The 27,967-nt window shown below is 41.8% G+C and overlaps 1 protein-coding gene across 2 annotated transcripts; it reads right to left on the bottom strand.

Moving 5' to 3' along the window:
* Positions 1–27,929, bottom strand: MCOLN3 (mucolipin TRP cation channel 3; the record flags this gene model as incomplete). Of its 2 annotated transcripts, XM_079776557.1 has the most annotated exons (12): positions 1–135; positions 2,992–3,198; positions 5,403–5,525; positions 5,636–5,737; positions 7,785–7,934; positions 8,018–8,130; positions 8,585–8,684; positions 16,625–16,721; positions 16,799–16,883; positions 18,044–18,197; positions 24,031–24,198; positions 27,700–27,929. In XM_079776557.1, 12 exons carry the CDS (start codon positions 27,925–27,927, stop codon positions 1–3), a joined length of 1,662 nt encoding a protein of 553 aa, XP_079632683.1. The 2 variants fall into 2 exon arrangements, with proteins under 2 accessions (XP_079632683.1, XP_079632684.1); XM_079776558.1 differs by lacking the exon at positions 24,031–24,198 and having other exon boundaries at positions 27,700–27,927.
* Between the last annotated feature and the right edge of the window lie 38 nt (positions 27,930–27,967).

Genomic DNA, 27,967 nt, shown 5'->3' with positions numbered 1-27,967 from the left:
CTACTTTGTACAACAGCAGAATATAGATCCTGGAGGTTCGTCGTCTAATCTGTACTTTCCAGAGTTGGGTAGATCTTTGCACTCTGATATAAATGTCCGAAGTGTGGTCTCTGGGAAGCCATCCTGTTGGTAATGCTGTGCAGGAGAATAAAAACAATAGCTCTCATTAATGAACCCCTTGAAACAGCTTTATTCCTCATTTAAAATAGCTCATTTGGCAAGGGAGGAGATCTTTCTAGAGGGCTAGTGTAGTCACTTCCAAGTATTTTCAGGGAGATGTAGTCGCTAGAGCCACTCGTAGGCTTGGCTAAAGTAAAGTTGGTCCGGGATTCAGCAGTGCCCTCCTGGCTTCTGCTTTGTGGGTCTGGTTCAACCCCGTCGAGCACGTTGAATCTGGGTCTGTCTGAGCCCTCCGTCCAGGAAGCATCCAGCCAGTCCTGCTCCCAGTCTGAGAGCCTCGCCCTACAGCCCATGACTTGGAGGCCAGTGTGTAGCAGGCACCTTGGCTGGAACCCAGTTCAGGCCACCGTGGTCCAGCTGATGCAGATTAACAATGGTGTTGCTGGGAGCTGAGGGCGGGTGGGGGGCATACCTAGCCTTCCTCAGCCCAGCCCTGAATGCTCCTAAGCTGGTCCAGGTGTCTGAACAAAGATCTGAGTGCTGTGAGGGACCTTTCTAGTCTGCACACCCTTTGGGAGTCTCTCTTCTGGACAGAAAGGCTTGTTTAAGGGCCTCATATTTATAATCAGTTTGGGGGTCTAAGACTCTAGAAGGTGCCCTGACCAGAAAGGGTCAGAAATAATTTAGCTTTCCCATTTGGAAGTGCTCTGAGCCCACGAAAAGAAGTTAACATGGAAACTATTAGCCTTACGTTGTATTATGGAAAGTTGTCAAGTCATGTTACCCTTAGAGATAGTGGATGTCACCTTTAAATAACATATACACTGAGTGGCCAGATTATTATGATCTCTGAACACATAATAATCTGGCCACTCAGTATATATATATATATATATATTAAAGGCCCAGTGCATGAATTTGTGCATGGGTGGGGTCTGGCCAGCCTGGCCAGGGGGAGGGGACATGGGCGGTTGGCCGGCCTGCCTGCTGGTCGAACTCCTGGTCGAGGGGACAATTTGCATATTAGCCTCTTATTATATAGGATATACACTGAGTGGCCAGATTATTATGCGTTCAGAGATCATAATAATCTGGCCACGCAGTGTAGTTCTCTGCATGCAGAGTGGAAGGTGGTAAATTTTTAGAGCATCATGGGGAGGGATTTGGACAGGTACAACTACATTCTTTCCCAGTCACCTTGGTGACTGTAAGCACAAATCTGCCAAGCAAGCAATGAGGACAGTCAGTTCCTGAAATCTGATTCAGTGAGCATGAAGTCATGGCCCTGGCTTCATGAGCAAAGTTTTCATAATCATCAACTCGTAATGCATCAACTCCCAATGGCCTTCTCTTTATCCCTGGTCCATCACATTTCATTCCGCCTCTCATACCCAGAAAGAAAAGTCCCCAAGTGCGAGTGCCTATGCCAGTAGTGTACCTAACAATACAAGGTTATTCGAAATTTAAATCTATATGGATGTTTATTCTGCCTTTCCATATTTCAAAGGGCTTAAATAGATTTTTTTAAATGTCCCTTGTGAATGATAATACAAATCATAACACCTTTTTAAATCAAGTTTCCAAATGGGGAAGGGACCATGCCAGGGAGTAATGAGTTCAATGACAGCACACTCCAAATGAAGAGGTCCATTTTTCTTTATAAAACTGGATTTTAAAAGTGCCCCACCCCAGCAGCACCAGGGCAGCTGGTCCTGAGGTCAGCTGTGGCTGGTTTTGTTGCTTTTCTGAGCCTGGAGCTGAAATACAACTGAAGCCTAGATGTTATTTCTAGGGAGGAAAGGTCAGGGGTCCAAATTGCATGACCAGCGATATGCGAGGAGGAGAAAAGAAAGGCCACCCTGGGGGCAAGGTCCCACCCTACAACTGTCTTTTGCTAGGTAAAAGACAATATACCTGCCCATTGTCCTCACTCTGCAAACTGTCTGTCTAGCTGCCTACCACAGAATGAACTGGAAAAATTGACCCAAGTGATGTGAGATTAATGCTATCGGTACCTTTTATTTTTCTATGTTATTAATACACTAGAGGCCCGGTGAACGGATTTGTGCACAAGTGGGGTCCCTCAGCCTGGCCTGCACTCTCTTGCAATCCGGGACCCCTCGGGGGATGTAGCAGTGCTGAAGCCGCAGGCGGCCAGGGAGGAGCCCAAGCCAGGGCTGCGTGCAGCTCCACTGTCACACTCATCCTGGCCCAGCTGTGCCTGCCGCTGCTACGGCTACTCCCCCCGGTGATCAGTGTGCGTTATAGCGGCAAGTCAAACGGTCGTTCCAGTCATTCTGATTGTAATGGTCACTTAGGCTTTTATATATATAGATTATTTCTTCTCTCCCTCTCTCTTTTCTTTTTTAATGACTTTGTATTTTACCTTCGACTTTAAACTTCCATTTATTTCCACGTCCTTTTTCTTTTTTCAACTTTCCTATTCACTTCCAGATCTCTTCCATGTTGTTCCTTATGAACATAGGTCTATTCAGCAAGTTACCTAGGAAATTGCAACTAATATTTGTCTTCCCAAATTCAGAGATTTAATTTATGTAGAAATTAAAATTTTCAATTGGATTAATATAAAAGAAAAAGTTCACCACTCCAAATTCCGGCTTTCTGGAATGCCATCTGCTGTACTCACGCAATACTTACTAATCCTTATAATTTTAATAAGAAGCTTGTACAAAAAAAGCACAATTATGTGAAGACAAAACTTCCAACATTCTATACTTCTATTTCTCCTTCATTTCTGTTTCTCAGTATCTAAAACTGAAGCCCTTCTTCTCTACCCATAGGTACTATATTTTATTGTCACTCCACAAATTCTGGGAAAATGCTGCCACTTATGGCTACTGATGAGCCTACCTTGATTGTTTCATATGTATCAGTGATCAGTGCAATGAAAAGACTTAAAATCATATAGACAAAGAGGCTGATGAACGTGTAGAGGTAAATTCTGCTAAATAGCCAGACCAAGTAACTTTTTTGGTGCATTCCTGCAAACGTCGCAAACATATCATCTCCATTTATCAGAGAAAAAAGGCACTCGGAGACCAAGTTCAGAGAACGGAACTGAAAAAAAAGAGAAAAATGCACTTTATTCCATGCTTCTTCTCCTGGGAGACTTCATTCATGACATCATATTAAAAACTAGTGGCCCAGTACACTGATTCATGCACATTGAAAGGAAATTAATTAAAAGAAATATTTTAATATCGTTATTTGCCCTTTCTCTATAATAGAAGTGTCAACCAAACTCACAATCGACAATGACAGCTAGAAACACACGCATGCGATTGGCACCAGTGAGAGCTTTATATCTATCACGCATGTGCGAGTCAACTTAGCCTTTTATATATCCTATATAATAAAAGGCTAATATGCAAATCGACCAAATGGCAGAATGACTGGCAAAACAACCAGTCGCTATGACATGCACTGACCACCAGGGGGCAGACGCTCAATGCAGGAGCTGCCCCCTGGTGGTCAGTGTGCTCCTACAGGGGGAGTACCACTCAGCCAGAAGCCGGGCTCACAGCTGGTGAGTGCAGCAGCAGTGGCGGGAGCCTTTCCCACCTCCATGGCAGCACTAAGGATGTCTGACTGATGGCTTAGCCCGTGGGGGAGTGGGCCTAAGCCGTCAGTCAGACATCCCCCAAGGGCTCCTGGACTGCAAGAGGGCTCATGCCGTGCTGAGGGACCCCCCAGAGTGCATGAATTTCATGCACCAGGCCTCTAGTATAGAATAAACTTGCTTAATTAGACCTGCTTTCTGATTTCGCTAAACTTTTGCCAGCCCAGTGAAGCACTCCAACTTCTCTTTCAGGTAATTGTCAGCAACACAGCAGTAAATATCAACACAAAGTAGATTATTACTGTAGATCACGCAATGAGAACAAAGGGTAAACTATTTAACTGCAGCAGTGTTTGACTATATTCTGTATAGTGAGAAAACCTGAAGTCATTTTCAAGGTCCACCATTTCTTACTTCTTTTCAGTTGGGACAAGTTTCTAAGCTTTCTAAATCTCCATTTTCTGGCTAATGAAAAGAAAATAGGATTCCACCAAGTCTCCTATCTACCTACTTCAGAAATTCTGTGAGGATCAAATGAGATGAGGCACGGGAAAATGCTTCACAGACATTTGGTTAAAGTGTGAAATGTTTGCACCTGGCTATAAAGTAAGTTGTGTTCCTGGGATGAAGAAAAGGGAGAGAAAGCTGGGTGTTGCTTTGTGACATCACTACCTGGCACCACAGCCACCGTTTCCGAGCTGGGCTGGGCTGTGGGCCACCATTTTGCGCCATGGCAGCATAGGCTGCGATTTGGTGGGCTGTCACTCCGGGGTGGTGGCAGAGCCTGTGTCCCACTTGGGGGAAGCTGAGTGTTGCTTTGTCAGTGCCAGGTCCACACTGCCGTTTCTCTGTAAATGGCCAGTGTACATCACGGCAGCTCCTGCATTAAGCGTCTGCCCCCTGGTGGTCAGTGTGTGTCATAGCGACTGGTCGTTTTGCCGGTCATTCCGCCATTTGGTCGATTTACATATTAGGCTTTTATTATATAGGATGTGGCCAGATATGCCAAGTTACCCTTTCAAACCAATAACCTGAAGTAACTACATGCATTTGCTTGGCAATACACACAACATGTACAGGCCTACTATTTTTCCTGGGACAAGCAGCTGCTTCTTGATGCTCTGTTAATAGGAGCAGGCTGAACTGGAGGCAGAAAGGGCTTGTCTCAGGGCTTTTTGAGACAAGCCTTATCCTCCCCTTTACCTTCATGGAAAGATATCCTTGAAACACTTCTGAGAAACCCAGATCCTAACCATGCATGGTCATACTTCTCGTTTTAAAGTTCATGCCACTTAAGATAACAGCATTATAGTTAGGACTATAACTCCAGTAACACATATTCCTACAAGTTTCTCCCTATACTACTTTTTAAATAAAATCCCATTTTGAGACACTTTACCTAAATAGCCTACTCTAATATACACTGATGAATCAAATTGACGAAACTTTACTTCGCTGGTGGTAAAAAGGACCTCACTATTTGGCACATTCCACTAAAGAAACTGAGGACGTTGAGTGAACCAATTCTTCTCTCGCGTTGGTCAGCCCTTACTGGTGTAGACACATGGCAATAGATATACTACCTTCAACACAGGAAGACTGAGTCACAAAATACACGGAGTCCATTTGAAAGGAGAAAACAAGCCACGGGCACCATTCTAAGAAGTTCATGGTCCCAAGGTGACAGGCTGTGGATCGGTACCTTTTCATGGTAAGGTCCCAGCACAATCCATCCACAGAAGCAATAGCCAAAATAGATCACAGCTGCACAGCAGCAGAACCTCATGACACTGGGCAGCGCTGCCTGAAGGGTCAGGATAAGGAGCTGAGAAAGTAAGAGAGGCCATTAGAATCTTTTTGTCCTCCAGCCCAAGCAGCGCAATCGCAGTGAAAGGGAGAAAGACCCGCCGCACCAGGAGCCCTGAACCGTCTTACGTTGTACTTGTGGAAGAAACTGAGGTACCGGATGACGCCCAGCCACACAAGCAAGGTGGAGGTCCCGAGAAGTATGCTGCAGACATCATAACTTGTTAGGCTCTAAAACACAGTGGGGGAAAGTAATCAGAAATTCACATGAGCAGGAACTGTCTATTGGGTAGCTATGAGCTGGTCACTGTTCCAGGGGCTAAGGACAGAGCAGTGAACAGGCAAAATTTCCTCCATTCATGAAGCGTACCTTCTAATGAGGGGAGAGAGAGAACAGCAATAAATTTATGAACACCTGATACATTAGCTGATGTGCAAAGGAGAAAATTCAGGAGAGGGGATGAGAAATGCGTAGGCGGTTACATTTTTAAGAAGGGTGATCAGGAAAGGTTTCACTGAAAAGGCAGCACCTGAGCAAAGACCCGAAGGGAGTGAGGAGCAAACCAACAAAATTAAGGGGAAGAGCTTTCCAGGCACAGGAACCAGCAAGTGCCAAGGCCCCGAAGCAGGAGGGCACCTGGCAAGATGGTGAGTCTGGCTGGAGTGAGCGATGGGGATAGTATGAAGTCAGAGGTAAGGAGGTAGGTAGTTAGGGTCTCATGGGTAATTTTACAACTTTCTATTTATTCTGGGGAGGGGGATTTGAGGTCTCGGAACAGGAGTGATATGATAGAATATTGGCTGCTATGGTTGAGCGCAGATTGTTAGAGGAGTGAGAAGGCTGTTGCAATAATATAAGTGAGAGCTGATGATGACTTAGTGGTGGAGACAATGAGGTAATTTTTGAAGGTAGATCAATAGGATTTCCTCTTGGATTAGATGAGAGTGAGAGGGGATTAGTAAAAGAGAAGAGTTGAGGATGAATCTGTGACTCTTATCTTGAGCAACTGAAAATGGTTGGTACTCAACTGAACTTAGAAAGGAGAAGCAAGTTTGGACCGTGGAGGTGGGGGAATCTTAGGAATTCTGTTTTAGATATGTTACATTTGAGAGGCCAAATAGACACTCGAGTGAAGATGTGGAATAGACAGTTGGAAATTTGAGACGAGTTGAGGGAAGAATTCCAAGCTGGAAACACAAATGTGGAAATCACTGGCATGGAACAGACTGTGGTCACCAAGACAATGGCAGAAAATAAAAAATGTCCCAGTGCTACGCTTTGAAGTAGTCACTTTAATAGGTTGGAGAGATGAGAGGAAACCGGCAAAGGAAAGTCAGAAGACCAGCCCAAGATCTAGGAGGAACACCAGGAAAATGATACCCAGCGGGGCTGGGTGCGGGGGGGGGGGGGGGGGGGGAGTGCATCAACAAAGAGGGAGTGTTGACAGTGTTAAAAGCTGAAGGATAAATACTTGAAATAATTGATTATTGGACTTATTAACATGGGAGGTCCTTGGAAAGAACACTTTCTGTGGAGTGGCAGGCAGCCCGGTTGGAACAGATATAAGAGAGAATGGGAGGAGCAGAATCAGAAACAAGATGAACTACTCTGTTGAGGTCTTTTGCTATATAAAGAGAAGCAGAAAATGAAGAAGTAACGGGGGGGCGGGGGAATGGGTTGATATTTTGTCTTTTTTGAAAGGAGGGAAAAACATACTGATGAGAATGACAACATAGAGACTGGGAAATTGATGATGTACAAGGAAAGGGAGAAGTATGGTGCGAGCTGTGCCCGTAAGTAAGCAAGTGAGACAGCATGTGGTAGGCATATGGAGGAGTAGGACTTAGATAACAGCCTAAATAATAAATCCTCCGTAACAGAAAAAGCAGGGCGTGAAGGCACTGATGCTGGTCAGTAGATAAATGAAGTAGGAGTTTGTGGAATTTTTACTTTTTTCCTATTGTTCTTATGAAGTAGGAAATGAGGTCACCAGCTGAGAGTGGGGGTGAGGCAGGGGAGTTAGAGGTTTCGGAAGAGAAGAAAACATGAAATTATCATTTATAAGATGGGGTTAGTGAATGGTCTAGAAAAATGTGGAAAGGTTGCTGGGTACCATTAAGAGCTCATTGAGGTTAAGGATAGTTGAGGTGGGTATAAATGAAGATTTACTGCAAATCTTCTCCCATTCCTCCCCTCCACCCCCCGAAGTTAAATGTCTATTCGGATGACTTATACAAAGCTGATATTAACAATGGCATATATAGGAAAAAAGTTTACCTTGGCTTGGATTTCCATTTTCAGAATTGATCCAATGATTGTCAATAAGTCACTACTAATAATCATAATGTACCATCCATTGACAAATTCCATTCGATCAGAAACAGAAACCTCCTTCTTATAATGGAGGAGGAAAAAATTGACAAATTCCTTTAGGGGAAAGAGGGGAGGCACAGTAAGTTTCTCTGTTGATCAAAACGGCTGTAACATTCCTAGAAAGCAACAACCCCTACCTGTTGAAGCTGAATTCCTTTAATCACAGATCGAAAGCACAGGATTAACGAAGTCAGGCACATCAGGATAACAAAGCCATCAAAGATCATCATGTAATGAGTGTTTCTCTGAACTGGAAGGAAAAGGATTACCTGTTTATGCAGTGGGACATTAATACAGTGACAACTACTTTTTTTTTTACTTTTCATTTTTAGCCTTGCTTATTTTAACTACTGTGTTACATACCACAGTATAGATGTAAAACATGGTAAAGGACACTCAGATTGTAATCTGTTCTTCCCTACTGGAAACAATTCTTCAAGTCCTCTTTGTACTTGGGGGGATTGTAAGTATTTTTTTTAGTATGGAGCGGACCAATGAAGGCAGATGGAGAAGGCAGGAAAAGTCATTTCAATCATTAATTATTTATGTATTACCTGGAACATCAGATAACTACAATGAATTGATCTACTTGCAGAGAATTAGAGACTCGGAAGTAGTACAATTCTTTCATTTGATGCTCCACATATCCATGAGACCAGTAACTTAATAACCATTTTTGAAAACTAGTAAAATGTATCAGTTACCTGATCCAGAAACGTGCCAGTCTTTACATTCTCTGATGGAAATGTCATTATCTAAACTTATCTTAATTCTTCCGCTATGGGCTTTATTGTCAAATGTTATCTGCAAAGAAAAAGAAGAAGGATCAAAAACATACCTAATAGTTTTTGAAGCCACGGTACCTCCGTGCATTAATTAGGAAACAATTCTTTCGGTGCGAGAGGAGACCCAGCGTCTCATCCCTGCCCTATTGCTAACTCTGTTCAACCTTGGAAAGTTCACTTTATTTCTCTGTAAAATGAAAGGTTTGAACTATATCTTCTATAGAGAACTTTCAGTCTCTAAAATCCTATGCTGCTAGGACAGTATTACCATGGAAACTTCTAAAACAAGAGAACTTCCCCCACCTTCCCATTCTAAGTACCTCTAGATGCCCTCTTGATATGAGCAAGGGCTGGTACAAAGCTTCCAGTTAGAAGATAAATAAGCCATGGAGATGTAGTGTACAGCACAGGAAATACAGTTAATAATATTGCAATAACTTTGCACCATGACAGATGGTTACTAAGCTTAGTGTGGTGATCACCTCTAAGGGTACATAAATGTTGAGTCACTATGTTTTGCACACCTGAAACTAATATTATGTGCCAACTACACTTTAATAATTTTTTTAAAAGCTCGTAAAATTGTGCTTTTCCCCACCTTTCAGTAGTTCCTCAGTTAGGAATAGATTTTTAGCTCTGTTACAATTCTTCCTAACACAAGAGGTCATTTTTCTGTCTTGAAACATTTTAAGTGAAACTTTTTAAATTTTCTTTCTGGATCTAGATTTCTTAGTCATTCTAGAACCATATGTATTGCCAAGAATGTGGCCCCAGGGAATCAACAGCCACTTCTTGCCTCAAGGATTACTATTCAGGACACAGGCACAGAGCCGGACAAAGCCACGCCAGAACACCTTCCATAGCCCTTCTCTGCTTCCCCTCTGGCTTCCTCTACTTTCCCCATGAAGAGACCATCAGTCTTTTTGTTGCTGTTGTTTTTAAGTTCCTTCTCGCTCAAGTTCTTTTAAAAATCTGTCCTTTAAATGACTTTTTAAAAAATATATTTTTATTGATTTCAGAGAAGAATGGAGAGGGATAGAAAAATCAATGATGAGAGAGAATCATTAATTGGCTGCCTCCTACATGCTCCCTCCTGGGGATCCAGCCAGCAACCTGGACATGTACCCTGAACAGGAATTGAACTGTGACCTCCTGGTTTAGAGGTCGCCGCTCAAGCACTGAGCCACGCCAGCCGGACCATTTAAATGAGTTTTATTGCACCTTCTTCATGTGGGGTAATCAGATATCACTTCAAATATAAGATGTCAAGTAAGCATATTTGACAAAGTCTGGTCACTTTGTCTCCTCACGTTGGATTGTAAGCTTCTTTCCTTGACAAGCAACTCGGGCCATTGTCAGTGTCTGTCCATCTCCATGGCTGCTGGGGACCCAGCCCACAACTTCACACAAGGAAGATGCTCAGTATTACTTGAATGAGTTCCCCTTGCAAAAGGGAAACCATGTTTTCCCACAAAAGAGCCTCAGGGTCTTAGCAACAGTATGTGCTCACTAAATATCTGTTGAGTAAATACATTTTGGTTTCATATCAATCACATCTCAATAAGGTTTAGAAGAATCTGAATTCTTTAAACAAAGAAGAAAAATTACTAGATGGGATTCACAACATATTAGATAGTACAGGGGAAAATATTAGTGCATTTGAAGACATAGCAATAGAAATTAATGAAACACAGAAGAAAAAAAGACTAAAAAATGAAACAAACAAAAAAAAGAGAGCATTAATGAGCTGTGGGACAATTTCAAGTGCCAAAATACACATGTAATTAGAATCTCTGAACAGTGAGTGGGGGCGGGGAGAGACAGAAAAATATTTGAAAAACTAATGCTGAGTAAATGTCAAATATAATGAAAATTATAAACCCACAGAACCAAAATGTTCAATAATGCCATACACAAGAAATATAAAGAAAACAACACTAAGGAGTGTCACTATCAAATTGTTAAAACCTGATATAAAGATAAAAATTTAGAAACAGGGTGGGGGGGGAGGGGAACACAACCCATAAAGAAGAACAAAGATGAAGATGACAGCAGATTTCTCATCAGGAACAATGCCAGCTAGAAGAGCAGCATCTTTAAAGTACAGAGCGGGTAAAACAACCTAGAATTCTATATCCACTGAAACTTCCTTTTAAAAATGAGGGTGAAGCCCTGGCTGGTTAGCTCAATTGGTTAGAGCATTATCCCAATATGCCAAGGTTCCAGGTTCAAGCCCCAGTCAGGGCACATACAAGAATCAACCAATGAATGCATAAATAAGCGGGACAACAAGACTCTCTCTCTCTTTCTTCCTCTCTCTAAAAACCATCAATCAATAAATACATTTAAAAATTAATATTTAAAAATAAATAATAAATAAAGGTAAAATACTTTTTAAGACCTAGAAAAGCTGAGAGAATTCATCACCAGCAGGCCTGCACTATAAGAAATGTTAAAAGAGGCCCTTCAGGCAGAAGGAAAATGATGCCAGATGGAAACCTGGAGTTACACAAAGGAATGAAGCACACTGGAAATGGTAACTGTGTGGGCAAATATAAATACTGTTTCCTTATTATTTAATTGGCTTCAAAAGATAATTGACTATTTAAAGCAAAAATGATAATAATACATCAAGTATGTGATAACACATCTGGAAAGTAACAATAACATAAAGGCCAAGATTAGAGAAATGGAAATATAGGGATGGGCAAAAGTAGGCTTATAGCTGTAAGTACACAAAACAGAGTTTATGCTTGTATTATTATTATATTATTTATTACTAGAGGCCCGGTGCATGAAATTTGTGCACAGGGAGGGGGGGTCCCCTCAACCCAGCCTGCACCTTCCCCAATCCGGGACCTCTCAGACATCCCTCTCACAATCTGGGACCACTGGCTCCTAACTGCTTGCCTGCCTGCCTACCTGATCGCCCCTAACTGCCCCCCCCCCCACCAGCCTGATCACCCCTAACCACCACTGCCTGCCGGCCTGATCGCCACCAACTGCCCCACCCCCTGCAGGCCTGGTTGCCCCCAACTTCCGCCCCACTGGCCTGGTCGCCCCTAACTGCTCCCCTCACCAACCTGGTCTTCCCACACAGCCTGCTGGTCAGTCCTTTGGTTGTCCTTCACTAACCCCCCTGCCGGCCTGGTCACCCCACACAGCTGCTGTGTGGTTGTCACTGTTACTCTTTGGTCGTCCTGTCTGGTTGTGAGGGCCCTGGCTTTTTATATATATTAGGATTATTATAACCTACTTTTCCCATTCCTATATATCGTTGTTAGGTTCTATTTTTAAAAATATATTCTTATTGATTTTAGAGAGAGGAAGGCAGAGGGAGAGAGATAGAAACATCGATGAGAGAGAAACATCTATTGGTTGCCTCCTGCACACCACCTCCTGGGGATCAGGCCAAAACCTGATTCCAGGCATGTGCCCAGACCTGAAATCCAACCATGACCTCCTGGTTCATGGGTTGATGCTCAACCACTGAGCAGTGCTGGCCAGGCAGTGATTAGATTCTTATACTATTCATGTAGTGGTATATCATCTGAATGTAGAGTGTAATAAGTGAAATTATGTGCATTATACACTCTAAAATAATAAAACGGAGTTATAGCTAATAAGCTAACAAATGAGATATTTCATAATGATAAAAAAGTCAGTTCAATTGAATGAAAGAATCCTACATATTTATATACCTAATAAAGAGCTTCAGCAGAGAAAGACAAGTATCACATGATCTCATTTATACGTGGAATCTAATGAACAAAATAAAGTGACAAACAAAATAGACCCAGAGACTTTGAAGCATGCAACAGACTGACATATTTCAGAGGGAAGTGGAGAGAGGTGGGGAAGAGATTAGCCAAAGAACTTATATGTATATAAGCATAACCTTTGGAAACATAAAGGTTATAAGCATAACCTTTGGAAAATAAAGAGTGCCGTGAAGGCATGGGGAGAGGGCAGGAGCAGAGTGGAGGGGCTCAATGGGGAGGAATGGGGGATAGCTGTGACACTTTCAACAATCAAGATAAATTTTTTAAAAAAGAGCTTCAAAATACATGATGCAAGAATTTATGAATGAATCCTAATGTACTACTTTTACATTATAAATCCATCCGGGCACACACAGAAAAAGGTTTAATAAATAGCTATTGAATGAATATATATAAACCAAATTCTTAGGTAGGTTCTTTATATATGTTATCTTCTATCTTGACAACAACTTTGTCTAGTAGGTAGGCATTAATTTCGTTTAACAAATGAGAAAACTGAAGCTCAAACCAATTTAGTATTTTCTCTAAAGTTGCATAGTTACTAACTGGTGAGCTGGAATTAAAATCTAACTTGCCTGACTGCAAAGTCCCTGCATTTTACATCAGGTGCATGCTGCCTCAGTTCATGTTTAACTATGACAATGAAGTTGCCCTAATGGTTTTTTTTTTTTTTATTAAACTACCGTGTAAGATGTAAGTTCTACCACAGTTCTATGAGATGCACTGTTAAATCCATAACGCACAGGCATAGCTTGTGGTGATTCTACAATAATGGTGAAAATATAACATCTGCATGTGGCTAATAGGTCAAGATGCTTTTACCACAATATTGAGTCATTTGAAAGAATTGCCTTTCACAAGTGTTTCATTTATTCATTCAACAAATATTTGAGACACCTACTATGTTCTTTGAGAAATGAAAAGATTAAGAAAATGATTCCTGCCTTCAAGGAGCTTTCAATCTAGCAGAGTTGATGATAGACACCTAGAAAACCCTAGAACAAAGAAGAAGGTGGCAAGACCATAAACAAAGAAGAACGTGGTAAGACCATAGAAACACAAAAGCAAAATAAAAATCTGAGAGTTCAAAGCACAGAATGTATTTCTTTTTTTCAAAAAAAATTATTTTTATTGATTTCAGAGAGGAAGGAAGGAGAGAAACAGAAATATCAATGATGAGAGAGAATCAATGATGGGCTGCCTCCTGCATGACCCCTACCAGGAATCAAGCCCACAACCTGGGCATGTGCCCTGACCAGGAACTGTGACTTTCTGGTTCATAGGTTGACACTCAACCACTGAGCCACACCAGCCAGGCCAGAATGTATTTCTAACTGAACAATCACAAAAGGGTCCATGAAGAAGGTGTCACTTGAGCTAAGCCTTGAAGACATAAAAATTCTGAAAAGTTTTATTTCTCAATGAGAAAGGAAGAAAGAGAAGACAAGACAGTGAATAACTCAATTTTTGAAAAATCAAGTAATATTGAAAATTCATAACTTGGTTAATATTAGGATAAAAACTTGTAGGTTAATTCAAAATAGTCTTACAGTATTACTGCTTTTTCTTATCAAATGTTATAAATAACTAGTGGCCCAGTGCATGGATTCGTGCACATTGAAAGGAAATTAATTAGAAGGTGGCAGGCGGGGAGGGGAGGGGTGGGACTGGCTGGGACTGGGTGAGATGGGCAGGACACACCCTGGAGCCAACCTCCCACAGTCCCTCACTGGCCGGCCACACCTGGGATGGCGCCACAGCTCAAAGGGCGTCTGCGGAGTGAGCAGGGTCCCTTTGGCAGGTGGGGTCCATCAGCCTGGCCTGTGGGGACCAGACTGAAACCGGCTCTGTGACATCCCCCGAGGGGTCCCAGAGTGTGAGAGGGCACTCTGCAAAGTTGCTGGCACTCGGCAGCTCCTGCGTTGAGTGTCTGCCCCCTGGGGGTCAGTGGCATCATACCTACCGACCCATTGCATGGTCAGTCAGATGGTCACTTAGCCTTTTATATATACTAGAGGCCTGGTGTACAAAATTCATGCATGGGGTAGGGGGAGGGGAGTCCCAATCCAGACATCCCTCTTGCAATCTGGGACCTCTGGCTCCTAACTGCTCACCTGCCTGCCTGCCTGATTGCCCCTAACTGCTATCCCCTGCCAACCTGATCACCCCTAACCGCTCTCCCCTGCCAGCCTGACTGCCCCTAACCGCTCTCCCCTGCCAGCCTGATCTCCCCTAACCCCTCTGCCTGCCTGCCTGATCTCCCCTAACCCCTCTGCCTGCCTGCCTGATCACCCCTAACCACTCTGCCTGCCTGCCTGATCGCCCCTAACTGCCTCTGTCTCAGCCCCCGTCACCGTGACTTTGTCCAGAAGGATATCCGAAAGACAACCAGTCTATCTGGTCTAATTAGCATATTACCCTTTTATTAGTATAGACTAGAGGCCCAATGCACGAAATTCATGCAAGGGCCTTGGCCCCAGCCCCCACCTGCTGCTACCATGGCCCGGGGCCTCTGCTGCCTCTGCCACGGCCCCCGCCTGCTGCGGCTTTATCTGGAAGGTAGGACATCTGGAAGGATGTCCGGTCTAATTAGCATATTATGCTTTTATTATTATAGATAGACTAGAGGCCTGGTACACAAAATTCATGCACTCAGAGAGGGGGGGCGGGGGGGACCCCTCAGCCAGGCCTGTGCCTTCTCGCAGTCTGGGATCCCTTGGGCAATGTCTGACTGATGGACGGCTTAGGCTCACTGAGGGGAGTGGGCCTAAGCTGTCAGTCAGACATCCTTAGTGCTGCCACGGAGGCGGGAGAGGCTCCCGCCACCACCACTGCACTCGCCAGCCGTGAGCCCGGCTTCTGGCTGAGCAGCGCTCCCCCTGTGGGAGCACACTGACCACCAGGGGGCAGCTCCTGCGCTGAGTGTCTGCCCCCCAGTGGTCAACGCATGTCATAGGGACCAGTCGTTGCACTATTCAGTCGATTTGCATATTAGCCTTTTATTATATAGGATTACTACATTAGACTATGTTCTGAACATTTTTTAACCTCATTCTCTGAGAACCTGATTACTTTTTTTTAAATAATTATTTATTGTTGAAAGTATTACATATGTTCCTTTTTTCCCACTTAGATCCCCTTCAGCCTGCCCCTGCCCCCAACCCCAGGTCTTCAGCACCCTATTGTCTGTGTCCATGGGCCATGCATATGTGCATACAAGGTCTTTGATTGATTTCCTCCTACCCACTGACCCTGCCCCACCTCCCCTCTGAGATTCCGCACTCTGTTCCATGCATCCATGTCTCTGGATCCACTCTGTACATCAGTTTATTTTGTTACTTAGATTCTACAGATGAGTGAGATCATGTGATACTTATCTTTTTCTGACTGACTTATTTCACTTAGCATGATACTCTCCAGGTCCCTCCATGCTGTGAGAGCTTGATTTCTTACAGCCAATTATTTGAGAACTGAGGAAATAGCCTTTGATGCAGACTACTGCCGAAGTAACAGAAATTTGTATCAGATGAAGGCAAGTTGTATAAAACGCTTTCCTGCATATGACCAGCCAGCACTGGGTTACTGACTCTGATCCTCGTGAGGTGACAGACTCACATGAGAGGCGTCTTGTGCTCTAGAGAGCATTAATAGCTCCATTTACAGCTGTGTGTGGAGAACATGGAAGTGATAGAGTGGGCTGAAGGGGGAGAAACTCACCAGAGCATTCAGAGGCAGCACAAGGAAGGCACTGTGAGCAATAACCTAGAGGTTACAAACATTCATTCAAGGCGAGGAAACTCAGTGAGCAAGAACCCTTGACAAGGACTTAAGCACACAGCCATGGACTGCTAGACGCTGAACCTACAAAATCTTCTCCTTTTGTATTTGAACACCTACCCTGTGCCACACATTTGCCTTGGTACTAAAGACACAACAATGAACAAGACAAGGTCCCTGCCCTCATAGAACTTAGGCTGAAGTACAAAAGAAAGCTAATTAACAAGTGAACAAGTTATTGTAACAAAACAGAGCTAGCTGTTTCAATGCCCCCCTTAGGCACATTCAAGCTGAAACATCCTATATATTTGATCGTGCCTTAATGCAAGTAGATGAAACATATAACTAGATAAAACACTTTTCTCCAGATTGGAATCAAATCAGCCCAGCCCATTCTTACAGTCAGAGTGAAGTCGTAACAATCAGGGAGCTCGTGATGACGAATAGTCTGCAGATTAATGGCCTTCAGTTTAAACGTCAGCTCCACTGTTAGGAGTCTAGAAAACAGAAGAAACTTCAGCGCAGTGAAAACACACTCACAAACATAAGTCACCCTCCCGCCTGCCTCCCTCACCTGTGAAAGTCCAGTGTCAAGTTGAGTTTATTTTCTTCTGGTGTTCCAATGTAAAAAGTTTCATCTGGCTCCACGGAGAAGCATTCTGCCACAGACAGGAACAAAATATAATATTGTGGCCAAAATAAATAAAACTACATCTTGGAAAGATAATATATATATTCAAAACTAAATATTCAGATTCTAGTATTTTGCTGAATTAAGATTTTAAAGGCTAGACATCTATACCAGCCTCTTGGTTACAATGACTCATTTGTTTTTAAGACATAAGTGGCTACATTTCTGCAGTGGGTGGGAGTGGAAAAAGTTCTGAACTTGATCTCATTAGTCTCCTATAGAATGCTATCTTCCCTCCTGGCCTTTAAACCTAAACTTGGAGACTATCCTCCCCGCACCCCTTTTTTTTCTTCAATATATCTAATCAGGTTTGAAACACTTGCAGTGTCAAAGAAAAAATTTTTTTCTAAGCATAAAGGATCTACTTGTTTAATATTATGTGTTGACTATTTTTCCCCAATAAGCATTTTGAAAGGAAAATAGCATCTTAGAAGGTTTTCACTAATCAGTACTATAATATTTTACTATTCCTCTCAAAAAAATGTCCCAGTCACTATTGATGAAAGCATTCAAATATGTTTTATTCTTTTTATTAAATGACAGAGGTGACATTGATGAATAAGATTAATACCTATTTTCTAACATTAGTCCTGAGCTAATGTTTCAGGTACAACTTGCAATAACACTTTGCTACTAAGAATAAGCTGTGCTCTTCTAAATTCTAGTTCTCATTCCTACCCCAGCCTACCCCCCCGCCCCTTCACCCTCATAGATACTGAATAGTGAGATGCTAGTAAAGGGAGGGAGCTGGACACACATCAAGACTTTGCAAGCATAATTTCTTGTAAGGAAAGTATCTGCCTATTTAATTAGCTTATCCCGCGTGAGAGGCAGTGGAATATAGTGCTTAAGAGCCCAGACAGCCTGGGTCAGGTTTCAGCTCTGCCTCTTATTAGCTCCACCTTGAGCAGATCACTTACCTCTCTGTGCCATACTGTAGTCTTCCATAAAATGGTATTAATAATAATAAACCTTGGGACAGTATCTAACTGACACACAGCTTTTATATGGTTTGTCAGATGACCTATTAGCACAGACCAAATCAACATTTTCAGAGATGAAATGACTGATTTAAAATATAAATCAAGGAATGAAAAGTGGAAGTTCCAGCTTATAGAAGAGCATTACCAGTTTCAATTTTGGGATCAATGTCAAAGGTATCGTTTCCAGGACAGATGTTTCCTTGCTTGTAGAAGTACTGACAGATCGCCATACCAGACTGCTCCGCGCTCTTATCCTCATAAGCATGGTTCCCGATCGAGATGTTGCGTAGCTGCAAGTACTTCAACCAAAAAGAGAAACAGAAAGCGGGGATGCCAGCCAGGGCAGAAGTGAAGCCATGATCCCGCTCACTCCCTGCCTTTGAAACTGGCAGGTCCCCCCTCTGCTCTGGGTGGAGACCCTCCCACTGACACGCATGGACTGTGCCCCCAGGCAGCAGAGGAGCTAAGAGCACTTGAGAACTTGAGTTCTGAGGTCAGGTGTCAAATCCATGACCTCAGGTTAATCACAAACTTTTCTGAGCTTCTGGTTCCTTATCTGCAAAATTAAAGGCTTAAGCCGCATAATCTCCTTTCCTCCTTTAAAGAACTATGTTCAGGGAACTGGCTTTTACATTGAGTGTGGATACAAATTTATTTTATCTTAGACCTACATCCTATATGATCAGAGTTTTGCTCCACTACTGCAATACAAGAAGGGGGATAAAGTTGTTCCAGGCTAACCAGAAAAACTTTTTATTTAAAAAATATATTTTTAATATTTATCTTCGTAAGAATATAGCTTAGTCATTTTCATCGCAATAGTCCCCTGTCCTGGTGAATCCTCTAAAACAAAATGTGACTTTCACAAATGAGAATCACATGGTATTGTGGAATAACTGTCCACGTAAACCTCTTAGTGGATTTCTGTGGATGAAAAACACAAAACGAAGGGTTTCAGAGCTTATTTTGAACAATGTCGCATGGCACAATTAGTGATACAAAGATAAGGATATGGTATCTGTCTCTTGGAATTAATAATTTAGTGGGATAGACACAGGTAAATAATTCTACTAAAGGATGCATGTGAACATGCTGTGATCATTGCAGGGAATCATTGATAACTAGAGGCCCGGTGCACAAAATTCATGCACAGGTAGGGTCCCTAGGCCTGGCCAGCGATCAGGGCCTATCTGTGGGGCAACCAGCAGGGTGATCAGGGGGCCCCTGCTGGCACCCGCCTTGGCTGGCCTGGTGCTGCCCGCTTGCTAGACTCGCTCCCCCACCCCCCTCCCGTCACTGCCGGTCACCTCCCCCTACAGGGCAACTGGCGGGGTGATCAGGGGGTCCCCACTGGCACCTGTGTTAGCTGGCCCAGGGCCTGAGGGCTGGAGGCAGCTCCTGCATTGAGTGTCTGCCCCCTGGTGGTCAGTGCGCATCATAGCGACTGGTCGTTCCACTGTTTGGTCAATTTGCATATTAGGCTTTTATTATCATTGATAATACAGGCCCGTGGAATTGATTCTGAGCTGGCCTTGTGGAGGAGCATGTTACCAAATCCCATACTTAGTTCCCAGTTCTCAGTGCTTCGTGCCTGGTTGTCAGTGCTCACCTAACTTAACTGCTCCACGGTGCGTGATGCAGGTGAGTGCTTTCCCCTTCGTGCGATACTTTCTTCACTTGTCTTCTGGGACCCAGGCTGCTCCTTCTCAGTCTCCTTAGCTGAATCCCCTCTTCCCAGCCTCTGCATCTCAAGGTACCTTGCATTCAGTCTTCAACCTCTTTAACCATATTCTCTCCATGGGTGATCTCAGCCAGTCCCATGCTTTATATACCATCTATATGCTGATGACTTCCAAATTTATATCTCCAGCCCTGCCCTCTCCACTAAATTCCATATACAAGTGGGTAGCAATCTACCTATGGTTTCTAAGAGAAATCTTAATCATAGATGGACAAACAGCTAAAATTGTCTCTTTCTACCATACTTTTCTTCTCCATAAACAACTCCATAAGTCAATCGCTTTCCAGGCAAGACTTGGAAATGATCCTTTAGTCTTCTTCTCTCATACTCCATTTCTAATCCATCAGAGAATCATGCATTACTTTCCGATTATATCCCAAACCTGACCACTTCTCATTACCTTCACTGCTATCGCCCTGGACTACTCCTCCATCATGTCCCACCTGGTTAACCTGACTTTCCTGCTTCCAATCCGGACTCTCACCACAGTCTCGTCTTTGTAAAGAAATCATAGGACTGTTACACATATTTCCTTACTACAGTCACAAAGAGTAAGTGATTTAAGACACGTAAAACCCTTAGAATAGTGACACCTAAGACATGTTCCTTCTCCCTGGAAGCTTCTTCCTTGAGATCATCACGGGCTGCCTCACCACTCTTTTGTCTACTCTCTGCTCACCTGTATCACCTTCTCAGAGAAGCTTTCCCTGACCACCTCCACCCTTTCACTCTGCCTGCTTCTTCTGTTTGTTTTACCTTAAATGAAGAACCAACTGACAGATGATTTATTTATGTATTTATTGCTGATCTCTTCCTATTAGAATATGACCTCCTTGACTCTGTCTATGTGTTCACAACTTATTTATGAACCAAAAACAATATCTGATACATAACAGATGCTACAATTTTGAGGGCATAAACGTTAGCCTTTGCTGGTGTATACTCGAGTCTCTCCCTCCTTCCATGGCTTCCTGTCTCTCTCAGAGTAAACGTCACGGCGCCTTTCCTGGCCCCGTCACACTCGCCTCCTTTGCGTTTTCCTGAAACTCAGTGCTTTCTGGCCTGCAGGGCCTTGGCTGTTGCTACCCGTTCAGTCTGAAATATTCTTCCTCACACTTTAAGTCCTCAGCGAGGCCTTTTCTAACCGCCCTGTACTATTAATGCCTTATGCTACTTTATTTTACTTCATAGCACTCATCACTATATGAAATCAAATAATTTGGTTAAACTTGTTTTAAAGCCATCTTTTCCATTAGAATGTAAATTCCACAGGGCTAGGAATTTATCAAGTCCACTGCTCTAACCCCAGTACTTAGAACAGTATTAGGCCCGGAATAGGTGTCAAACGAATGGTGAGGTAAAATATTATTATAATGCTGCAGTGGCTCTTCACTTCCTAGAGCTAATCTATGCACAGTAAACCACTAGGATAATATGTGTGATTAGGGCATTGAGATTGGGAAAATGAGAAATCTATGATAATGGAAGTAGCACAAATTATTAAATAGCATTATGTCCTACATATAGGGGGAAATAGTGTCATGCTGGAGATATTCCATTTTGAGATTTTTGCTTTCTATTCAAGGAAATAGTGTATTAATTAAGTCTTTCTAAAGCCACTCTGAGCCGAAACCGGTTTGGCTCAATGGATAGAGCGTCGGTCTGCGGACTGAAAGGTCCCGGGTTCGATTCCGGTCAAGGGCATGTACATTGGCTGCGGGCACATCCCTGGTGGGGGGTGTGCAGGAGGCAGCTGGTCGATGATTCTCTCTCATCGATGTTTCTAGCTCTCTATCCCTCTCCCTTCCTCTCTGTAAAAAGTCAATAAAATATATTTTTTAAAAAATAAAAAAAATAAAGCCACTCTGAGCCAAATTGGTAGTTTTATAAGGGGGATAGGAGAGCAGGGAGGGCATAAGAGATAAAAAGTCCTTTACATGAAAAAAAGGTAAAAGATATTGAGGGTGGTAATCTATTTCAGGCACCATCATGAGAAGGCAGGGTTCTTTGGAAAAGACAATAATGCTAGGAAAACAGATGGCAGCAGGAAAAGAGGAAGAACAAATAGGAGATAGACTAACTCCGTAAAAGAAGCCATAGGCTTGAGTCTGCAGGAGCTGAGCAGGGCTGTTGAGGAAAGGACATTGTGGACGTCACTCATTACACTGGGGACTGCCCAAATGTAAGGGGCTGATGAAAGAAAGGAACCCAGTAAAGATGACCCACAAGTGGTTGAGGAAAGCCAAGATCTCATTTAAAACAAAATAACTAGTGTTCTGAGATTCAAATATATAAGCATTGGATCAGAATGAACCTAGAGATGGTCTACTAAGAGGACATCTGGGGGCTATATCTTCAGGATAACTAATTAGTCATGGAAATACCTTTAAGAGCCGAGAAGCCACAGTCCCATCTGTCAGTTCCCCTCAGGGACTATCATCTCAACTGTCAGGATATCTCCTTACAACAAACAAAGCTCCCTCTTTAACACCAGTCCATACTGTCCCTTTTCAGTTATCTGGAGCCATGTAGAATGGCTGACCTCATTAACCACAAAACTCTAGTTATTCATGAAAATTATGATCAAGGTATTTTTATCTTTAGCTAAAAATGCCTGATAATTGCTTGGAAGATGGAAAGCAATCATTTGCCCAAGGTAAACCACCCTAATTATTATTTTCTACTTACATATTAGAGTGAGGAATCTACATGCAGTTCTATAAAGAATGTAGAAATCTGATAAATAGAATGGCCTGCATGCCAAACAGTACTGTATTTTTATAAATATATTTTTATTGATTTCAGAGAGGAAGGAAGAGGGAGAGATAGAAACATCAGTCATGAGAGGGAATCATTGATTGGCTGTGTCCTACACGCCCCACACTGAGGATTAAGCCCACAATCCAGGCATGTGCCCTGACTGGGAATTGAACCATGACCTCCTGGTTCATAGGTCAACACTCAAACACTGAGCCATGCCGGCCCCGGGCCAAGCAGTACTCTATTTTTTAAACTAAGTTTAAGTCTACTAATTAAGGTAAATACATTTTAGGAGGAATTTTAATGAACTGTTTACTTCTTGCCTCTATCCCCCCTGCCCAAAAAACTCACAAAACAAAACAACTACCAATTTGGTTCAAAGTAGCTTTAGAGAAACTTAATAAGCTTAAAACAAAAATCTCAAAACTGAATATTTCCAGCATTATATATTTTTTTTTCCTTACAAATTGTAGGACATAATTTTGTTTAACAACTTATACATCTTAATTCTATTACTGTAGGTTTTGGACCAATTCTTGCAATCGGAATGCTAACAGAAAGCTTTGGTGTCATAATTATATATCTCATCTTAGCAATTTATCATTTCAGTGTGCAGATTGTCTCTAGATAATGAAGAGCCATGATTGCATTATAACAATTGTTTGAAGGAGAGTTGTAATAATTTTGAAACTAAGCCAGGTTGGAAATACTGACTTCAAGAACACTTTCAGCCTTAGCCCGTTTGGCTCAGTGGGTAGAGCATCGGCCCGCGGACGGAAGGGTCCCGGGTTCAATTCTGGTCAAGGACAAGTACCTGACCAGACCCTGGTGGGGGCTCATGCAGGAGGAAACCAATCCATGTGTTTCTCTCACATCAATCCGTCTTTCTCTCTCTCTAAAAATCAATGGAAAAATATCCTCAGGGGAGGATTTAAAAACAACAACAACACTGTCAATGATACTACCAAATAAGAGATTTAGGATCTTAAGAAAGAACTATGTATAGCAAAAACAAATTGATTACAAACGCAGAATAGGAGTTTGACTCATCTAGATGAAAAACAAGCTTACTTTTTTGGCAGTTAATCCGTGTCACAATAAGATCATTGTCATGCATGACATAAAGGCCTTACTTATATTTTACGAGAACTTTCAGGTCTTGGTTGCTATATACACTCTGCAAAGTGAATATTCTCATTAAGTATTAAGGGCCTCTGAAACTATAAGCTCTGAGGACTTAATGACTACTTACAACCGGCGTCGTGGTTAATAATTTTAAACCTTTGAGGCTCTCATACAAGCCCGAGTTCTGATTCTTTTAATTAAGTCTTTCAAGTTTCTCTCTCTGTGTTACTGACCAAAAACTCTTCTCAATTTACAGTTTTGTAAAAGTTTGTTGGCAATATTTTAAAAACATTTTTAAAATAATTTTATACATGTAATTTATATATTACAGAAATATTCACCCTTCTCCATCGGAATGTCAGTTTCTATTACATACATTGCTAACTGTTTTTCAGTCTGTTCTTTCTCCCAAGTAAAGAATGCACATGCACCCCTGAGAGGGGAAAACCAAGTAAATTCCATTAAAGTATCTATGCATTAAAAAAAAAAAGCCATGCTTGATTTACCTGATTCACTGCGAAGATGATCTGACTGTATACATCACTCTGTGTGTAAACTGCATACGTGTCATCCGCTTGGTCCACATATTCTTTTAGGAAGAGGTGTTTGAATGCTATCGTGTTATCTTCCTTGAAAGCTACCACCATCTGGTTACTTAGCCCAAAATAGACCAGCTTAAGAGGAAAAAGTTAGAGGGTAAAAAAAGCATCAAAATAAAGGTCTCCATATAATGATTAATTTATCTAGTCAAGATTCAGTGTCTAATTAATCCTGAATAGGTTCCATGGAAATTAATCTTTGGTAGCTATGAATTAGTTTGTCCTTAAAGATAAGGTAGGTTTCTAGTTCTAAGGTAAAAGGAAGTGGTTTTGCATCTTTTCAACTTTTTTTTCAATGTCTGATCTCATTTATGGCATTGCTCCCATCAAAAGCTTCAGGAGTTCAGGTAAGTCCAGGAGTTCTTCAGCTGTTCAGAGCAGCAAGGTCACTTTTTGGCTACAAAATCGGGAGGTTCACTTAAAGAAAGAGTGATAGAAACCCTGAAGTATGTGCAGAACTTGGGCAAAGGACATTTGAGGAGCTAAGCAGGTAGCCCAGAATTTAGCACTTTGGAAGGACATAATTCAAGCAGAGGAACAACGAGAAAAAATATTAGCAAAAGAAATGGTACAGGGGCCTGAACAGCAAGTAGAAGAGTGTGACACTGAATTCTGTAGGACATCAAGAAGGTCATGGAGAAGGTACATCATATAATGTAAGAAATACCTTAAATAAGTCTAAGTCCTACAATCAAACTATATTTCTAGGTCTAATTACCAAAACTGTGACAATAAGGCCCAATATAAAAATATCCTTTCAACTTATCTCTAAATTAAAGTATATTAATATAACATATCCTTAATGTTCATGCAGGATTGACCCACATGAAACCAGGTGTTCACACACACACACACACACACACACAAAAGGTTGTTTTCCTGAACTGATGTCATGGTAACATAAAGTCTGTCAATCATATCCAAAACCTTACTTTACTCCAAGTCTCTTTCACGTTCTCTTCCCTCCAAAACCACCTCAATCTATCTCTATTTCATATACCACACATATACACACACACACGCACACACACACACACACACACACACACACACACACGCACGCGTAATAAAGGCCTTACTTATTTTTTAAGTAAACTTTCTAAAGTATGTGCACATAGTTTAGAACATACATTCTGACTTCGATCCCAGAATGAAGCAGGATGTATTGTAGATGGAAAAGGGAGGAACACTAAGCACCCATGTGCCATTACTCTATTCCAGCAACTTTCCTCACTCTAATCCCACAGTATAGTTCCTAATGTACCTATTTTACAAGATGAGTACATACAGGCTCAGAGGAGCTAAATAATTTTTCCAAGTCCCATTACCCAAAAGTGTATAGTTAAAATTGGAGCCATCTAACAGACTAAATCTAAGCTGCACAACCCAGGTTCTGATCCGGGAAAAATAGAGTAGACAAGGCTTTTCCCCTTCCTTCTCCCTTTGTAAATGCATGCCCTATACCCTACACATGTCATCTCTCTCCACCTAACTCAACCCCATCACTGAAGAGCCTCTTTTAGCTCAAAGTCCTACTTAAATCCCAATAAGATGACAGTTTGATATTCCAGGGATTTCACATCTTTTGAAGCTGATGACCAAAAAGCCTCCAGAGAATTTGCAAACACATTCTTACCAATTCATTCAAATACATGAGGACCTCCCATGTCCCAGTACTGAGCTAGGTACTGAGGATACAATGAGAAGGCAACAGTCCTTGTCCTTACTGGCCTAGAGGCAGACAGGAGGCTGAGGCAGAACTGCTATAATTCAGAAACTGAGCCAGGAAGTGGGGAAGAGAAAACCTTTAGTAAGGTACCTTTCATTGTACACATCTTTCTTTTGTTACCGAGACACAATATCTCCAACTTAACAGAAATACCACCTTCTTTTCCCTGAAGAGGGAATCTGTTACCAAGTCACCCTTATTGATCAATTACAAAGTTGTCTTTATGTAACATTTGCTTGATTGCTCAGATATAAATTAAGGAAACATCTCAATTGAGAAACCTCAGTTCCTTTCAAAAGCTTACCTAAACACCTTTCACAAGTTTATTACTAACGAGCCTAACATTTTAAACCATTGGTCAATTTTTCTCTTGACCTCTCTAGGAAACACAGGAAGGTTAGATAAGCTTCCTAAAAGATTAAGGAATAATTAAGATCATAAATCTTAGAGGGAATAAATCTGAGTTTGAATTTCAGTCATGCTCTTTGTTTCCTGTCTATGATAGGCTATTTTACCTCACTAAGCCTCAGTGTTCTAGTCTGTGAAGTGGGAATACCACTCTCTCTGATTTGTTTTAAGAACTGAACATGATGATGCCTATACAATGTTTAGCCCAAAACACAGCACTTTCAAGTAGAAAGTATTTATGTTCAACCATTTACTTTTAAAGAGAAATCGTTACTCTCACCAATGGAAAAACATATGCAAGAATTCTACCAACTTCATATGATTGTAGAAATCCTCTTAGCTTCTAACAATCTTAAGCATTTGTTCCCAATAACCAGTTAACATTAGTGACTTCAGGGTTTAAAATATTTTTCTCCTTGAATATGAGTTGTTTATTTAGTTACAGGTTGTTGGGTTTGTTTTTTTTTTGGTTGTTGTTGTTGTTTTTCACCAAAAAGAGAAAGTACTAATAAAACATCTCTTTCCCCTATTAAAATCTACTTTTATTTTTGCCTATTTGCTTTTAATGAAAGATAATTGCTCTCAGCAGCAGAAAAACATTTCTACACAAGAGTAAATCACAAGTATAAAGAATCACAAAATTTTATTCCCCCCAAAAAAATGTTAAGAAAGACCAAGGAAATGAGATTCTTAACATCTCCTAAAATGAAGTGTCATATTTCACTCACTACCTATGCTACTCCTTTTTAGTTAACTCCGATTCTTCCACTGCAGGACTCCCATGATCACAAAGAATCCAAGTTACTTGCCTTACAGAAACCCTTGAAGTGTCTGAAGAGAAATTCCCAGGAAACTAACTAGGAAGGAAAAGGCTCTTCTGATTGGACAACAGCTAGCTCCAGGCGGATTCAGAAACCTCTCCACTGGAAGCCAAATATTAACATTTTCTTTTCCTGAAAACTAATCGGATTATGTGGCTGAAATGATAACTTTAGGAAAGATGAAAAGGAAAAAGGTAAGAAAAAAAAAACCAAAGTCTTCTTTCACAAATATTTAAGAGAGAAGGGTTTAAGATTTCATGTTTCCTTATTTATTGTTCCCCATTATGCATGCAGTTCAAAGTTATAAAAACCACTGGCTGGTTTGACTCAGTGGATAGAGCGTTGGCCTGAGGACTGAGAGGTCCCGGGTTCGATTCCGGTCAAGAGTGCATGTCTGGGTTCCAGGCTCAATCCACGAGGGGTCAGGTAGGAGAGGGGAGTGGGGGCAGAGAGAATGCATGAGGCAGCTGATCAATGATTCTCATCATTGATGTTTCGCTCTCTCCTTTCCTTTCTGAATCAATAAAAATATATTTAAAAATAACAAAAAACCACTAGCCAAGGGCCTCTTTGTTATTAAAAGAGGCTTTTAACAAACCTCTGACCTGAGGTGCTCACCTGGATAGTCACCATTGCAAGTTTTATAATTTGTATGACAAGTTTCCATGGTTTTCTGCCTCGAGCCCAGAATTTCTCACAAGGATTCATGAAAAAAAATTTGAGTTTTCGCCTCATCTGGTCTTCTAGTAGAAGCTCCTCGGAGGGAGATGTATTCTGGTTAAACGTGCAGCCATTTTCCTCCTGTTGAGAGCTACAGCTATTTGTAACGACCTCAGGATTTGCCATCTCTAGAGGGAAAAAACAAACAAACAAAACTGTTTCCATT

The sequence above is a fragment of the Cnephaeus nilssonii genome, assembly GCF_951640355.1.
Source record: "Cnephaeus nilssonii genome assembly, chromosome: 7".
In the NCBI taxonomy this organism is placed as follows: domain Eukaryota; kingdom Metazoa; phylum Chordata; class Mammalia; order Chiroptera; family Vespertilionidae; genus Cnephaeus; species Cnephaeus nilssonii.
Note: the sequence above shows the minus strand (reverse complement) of the source record. Positions and strands in the feature narration are given on the sequence as shown.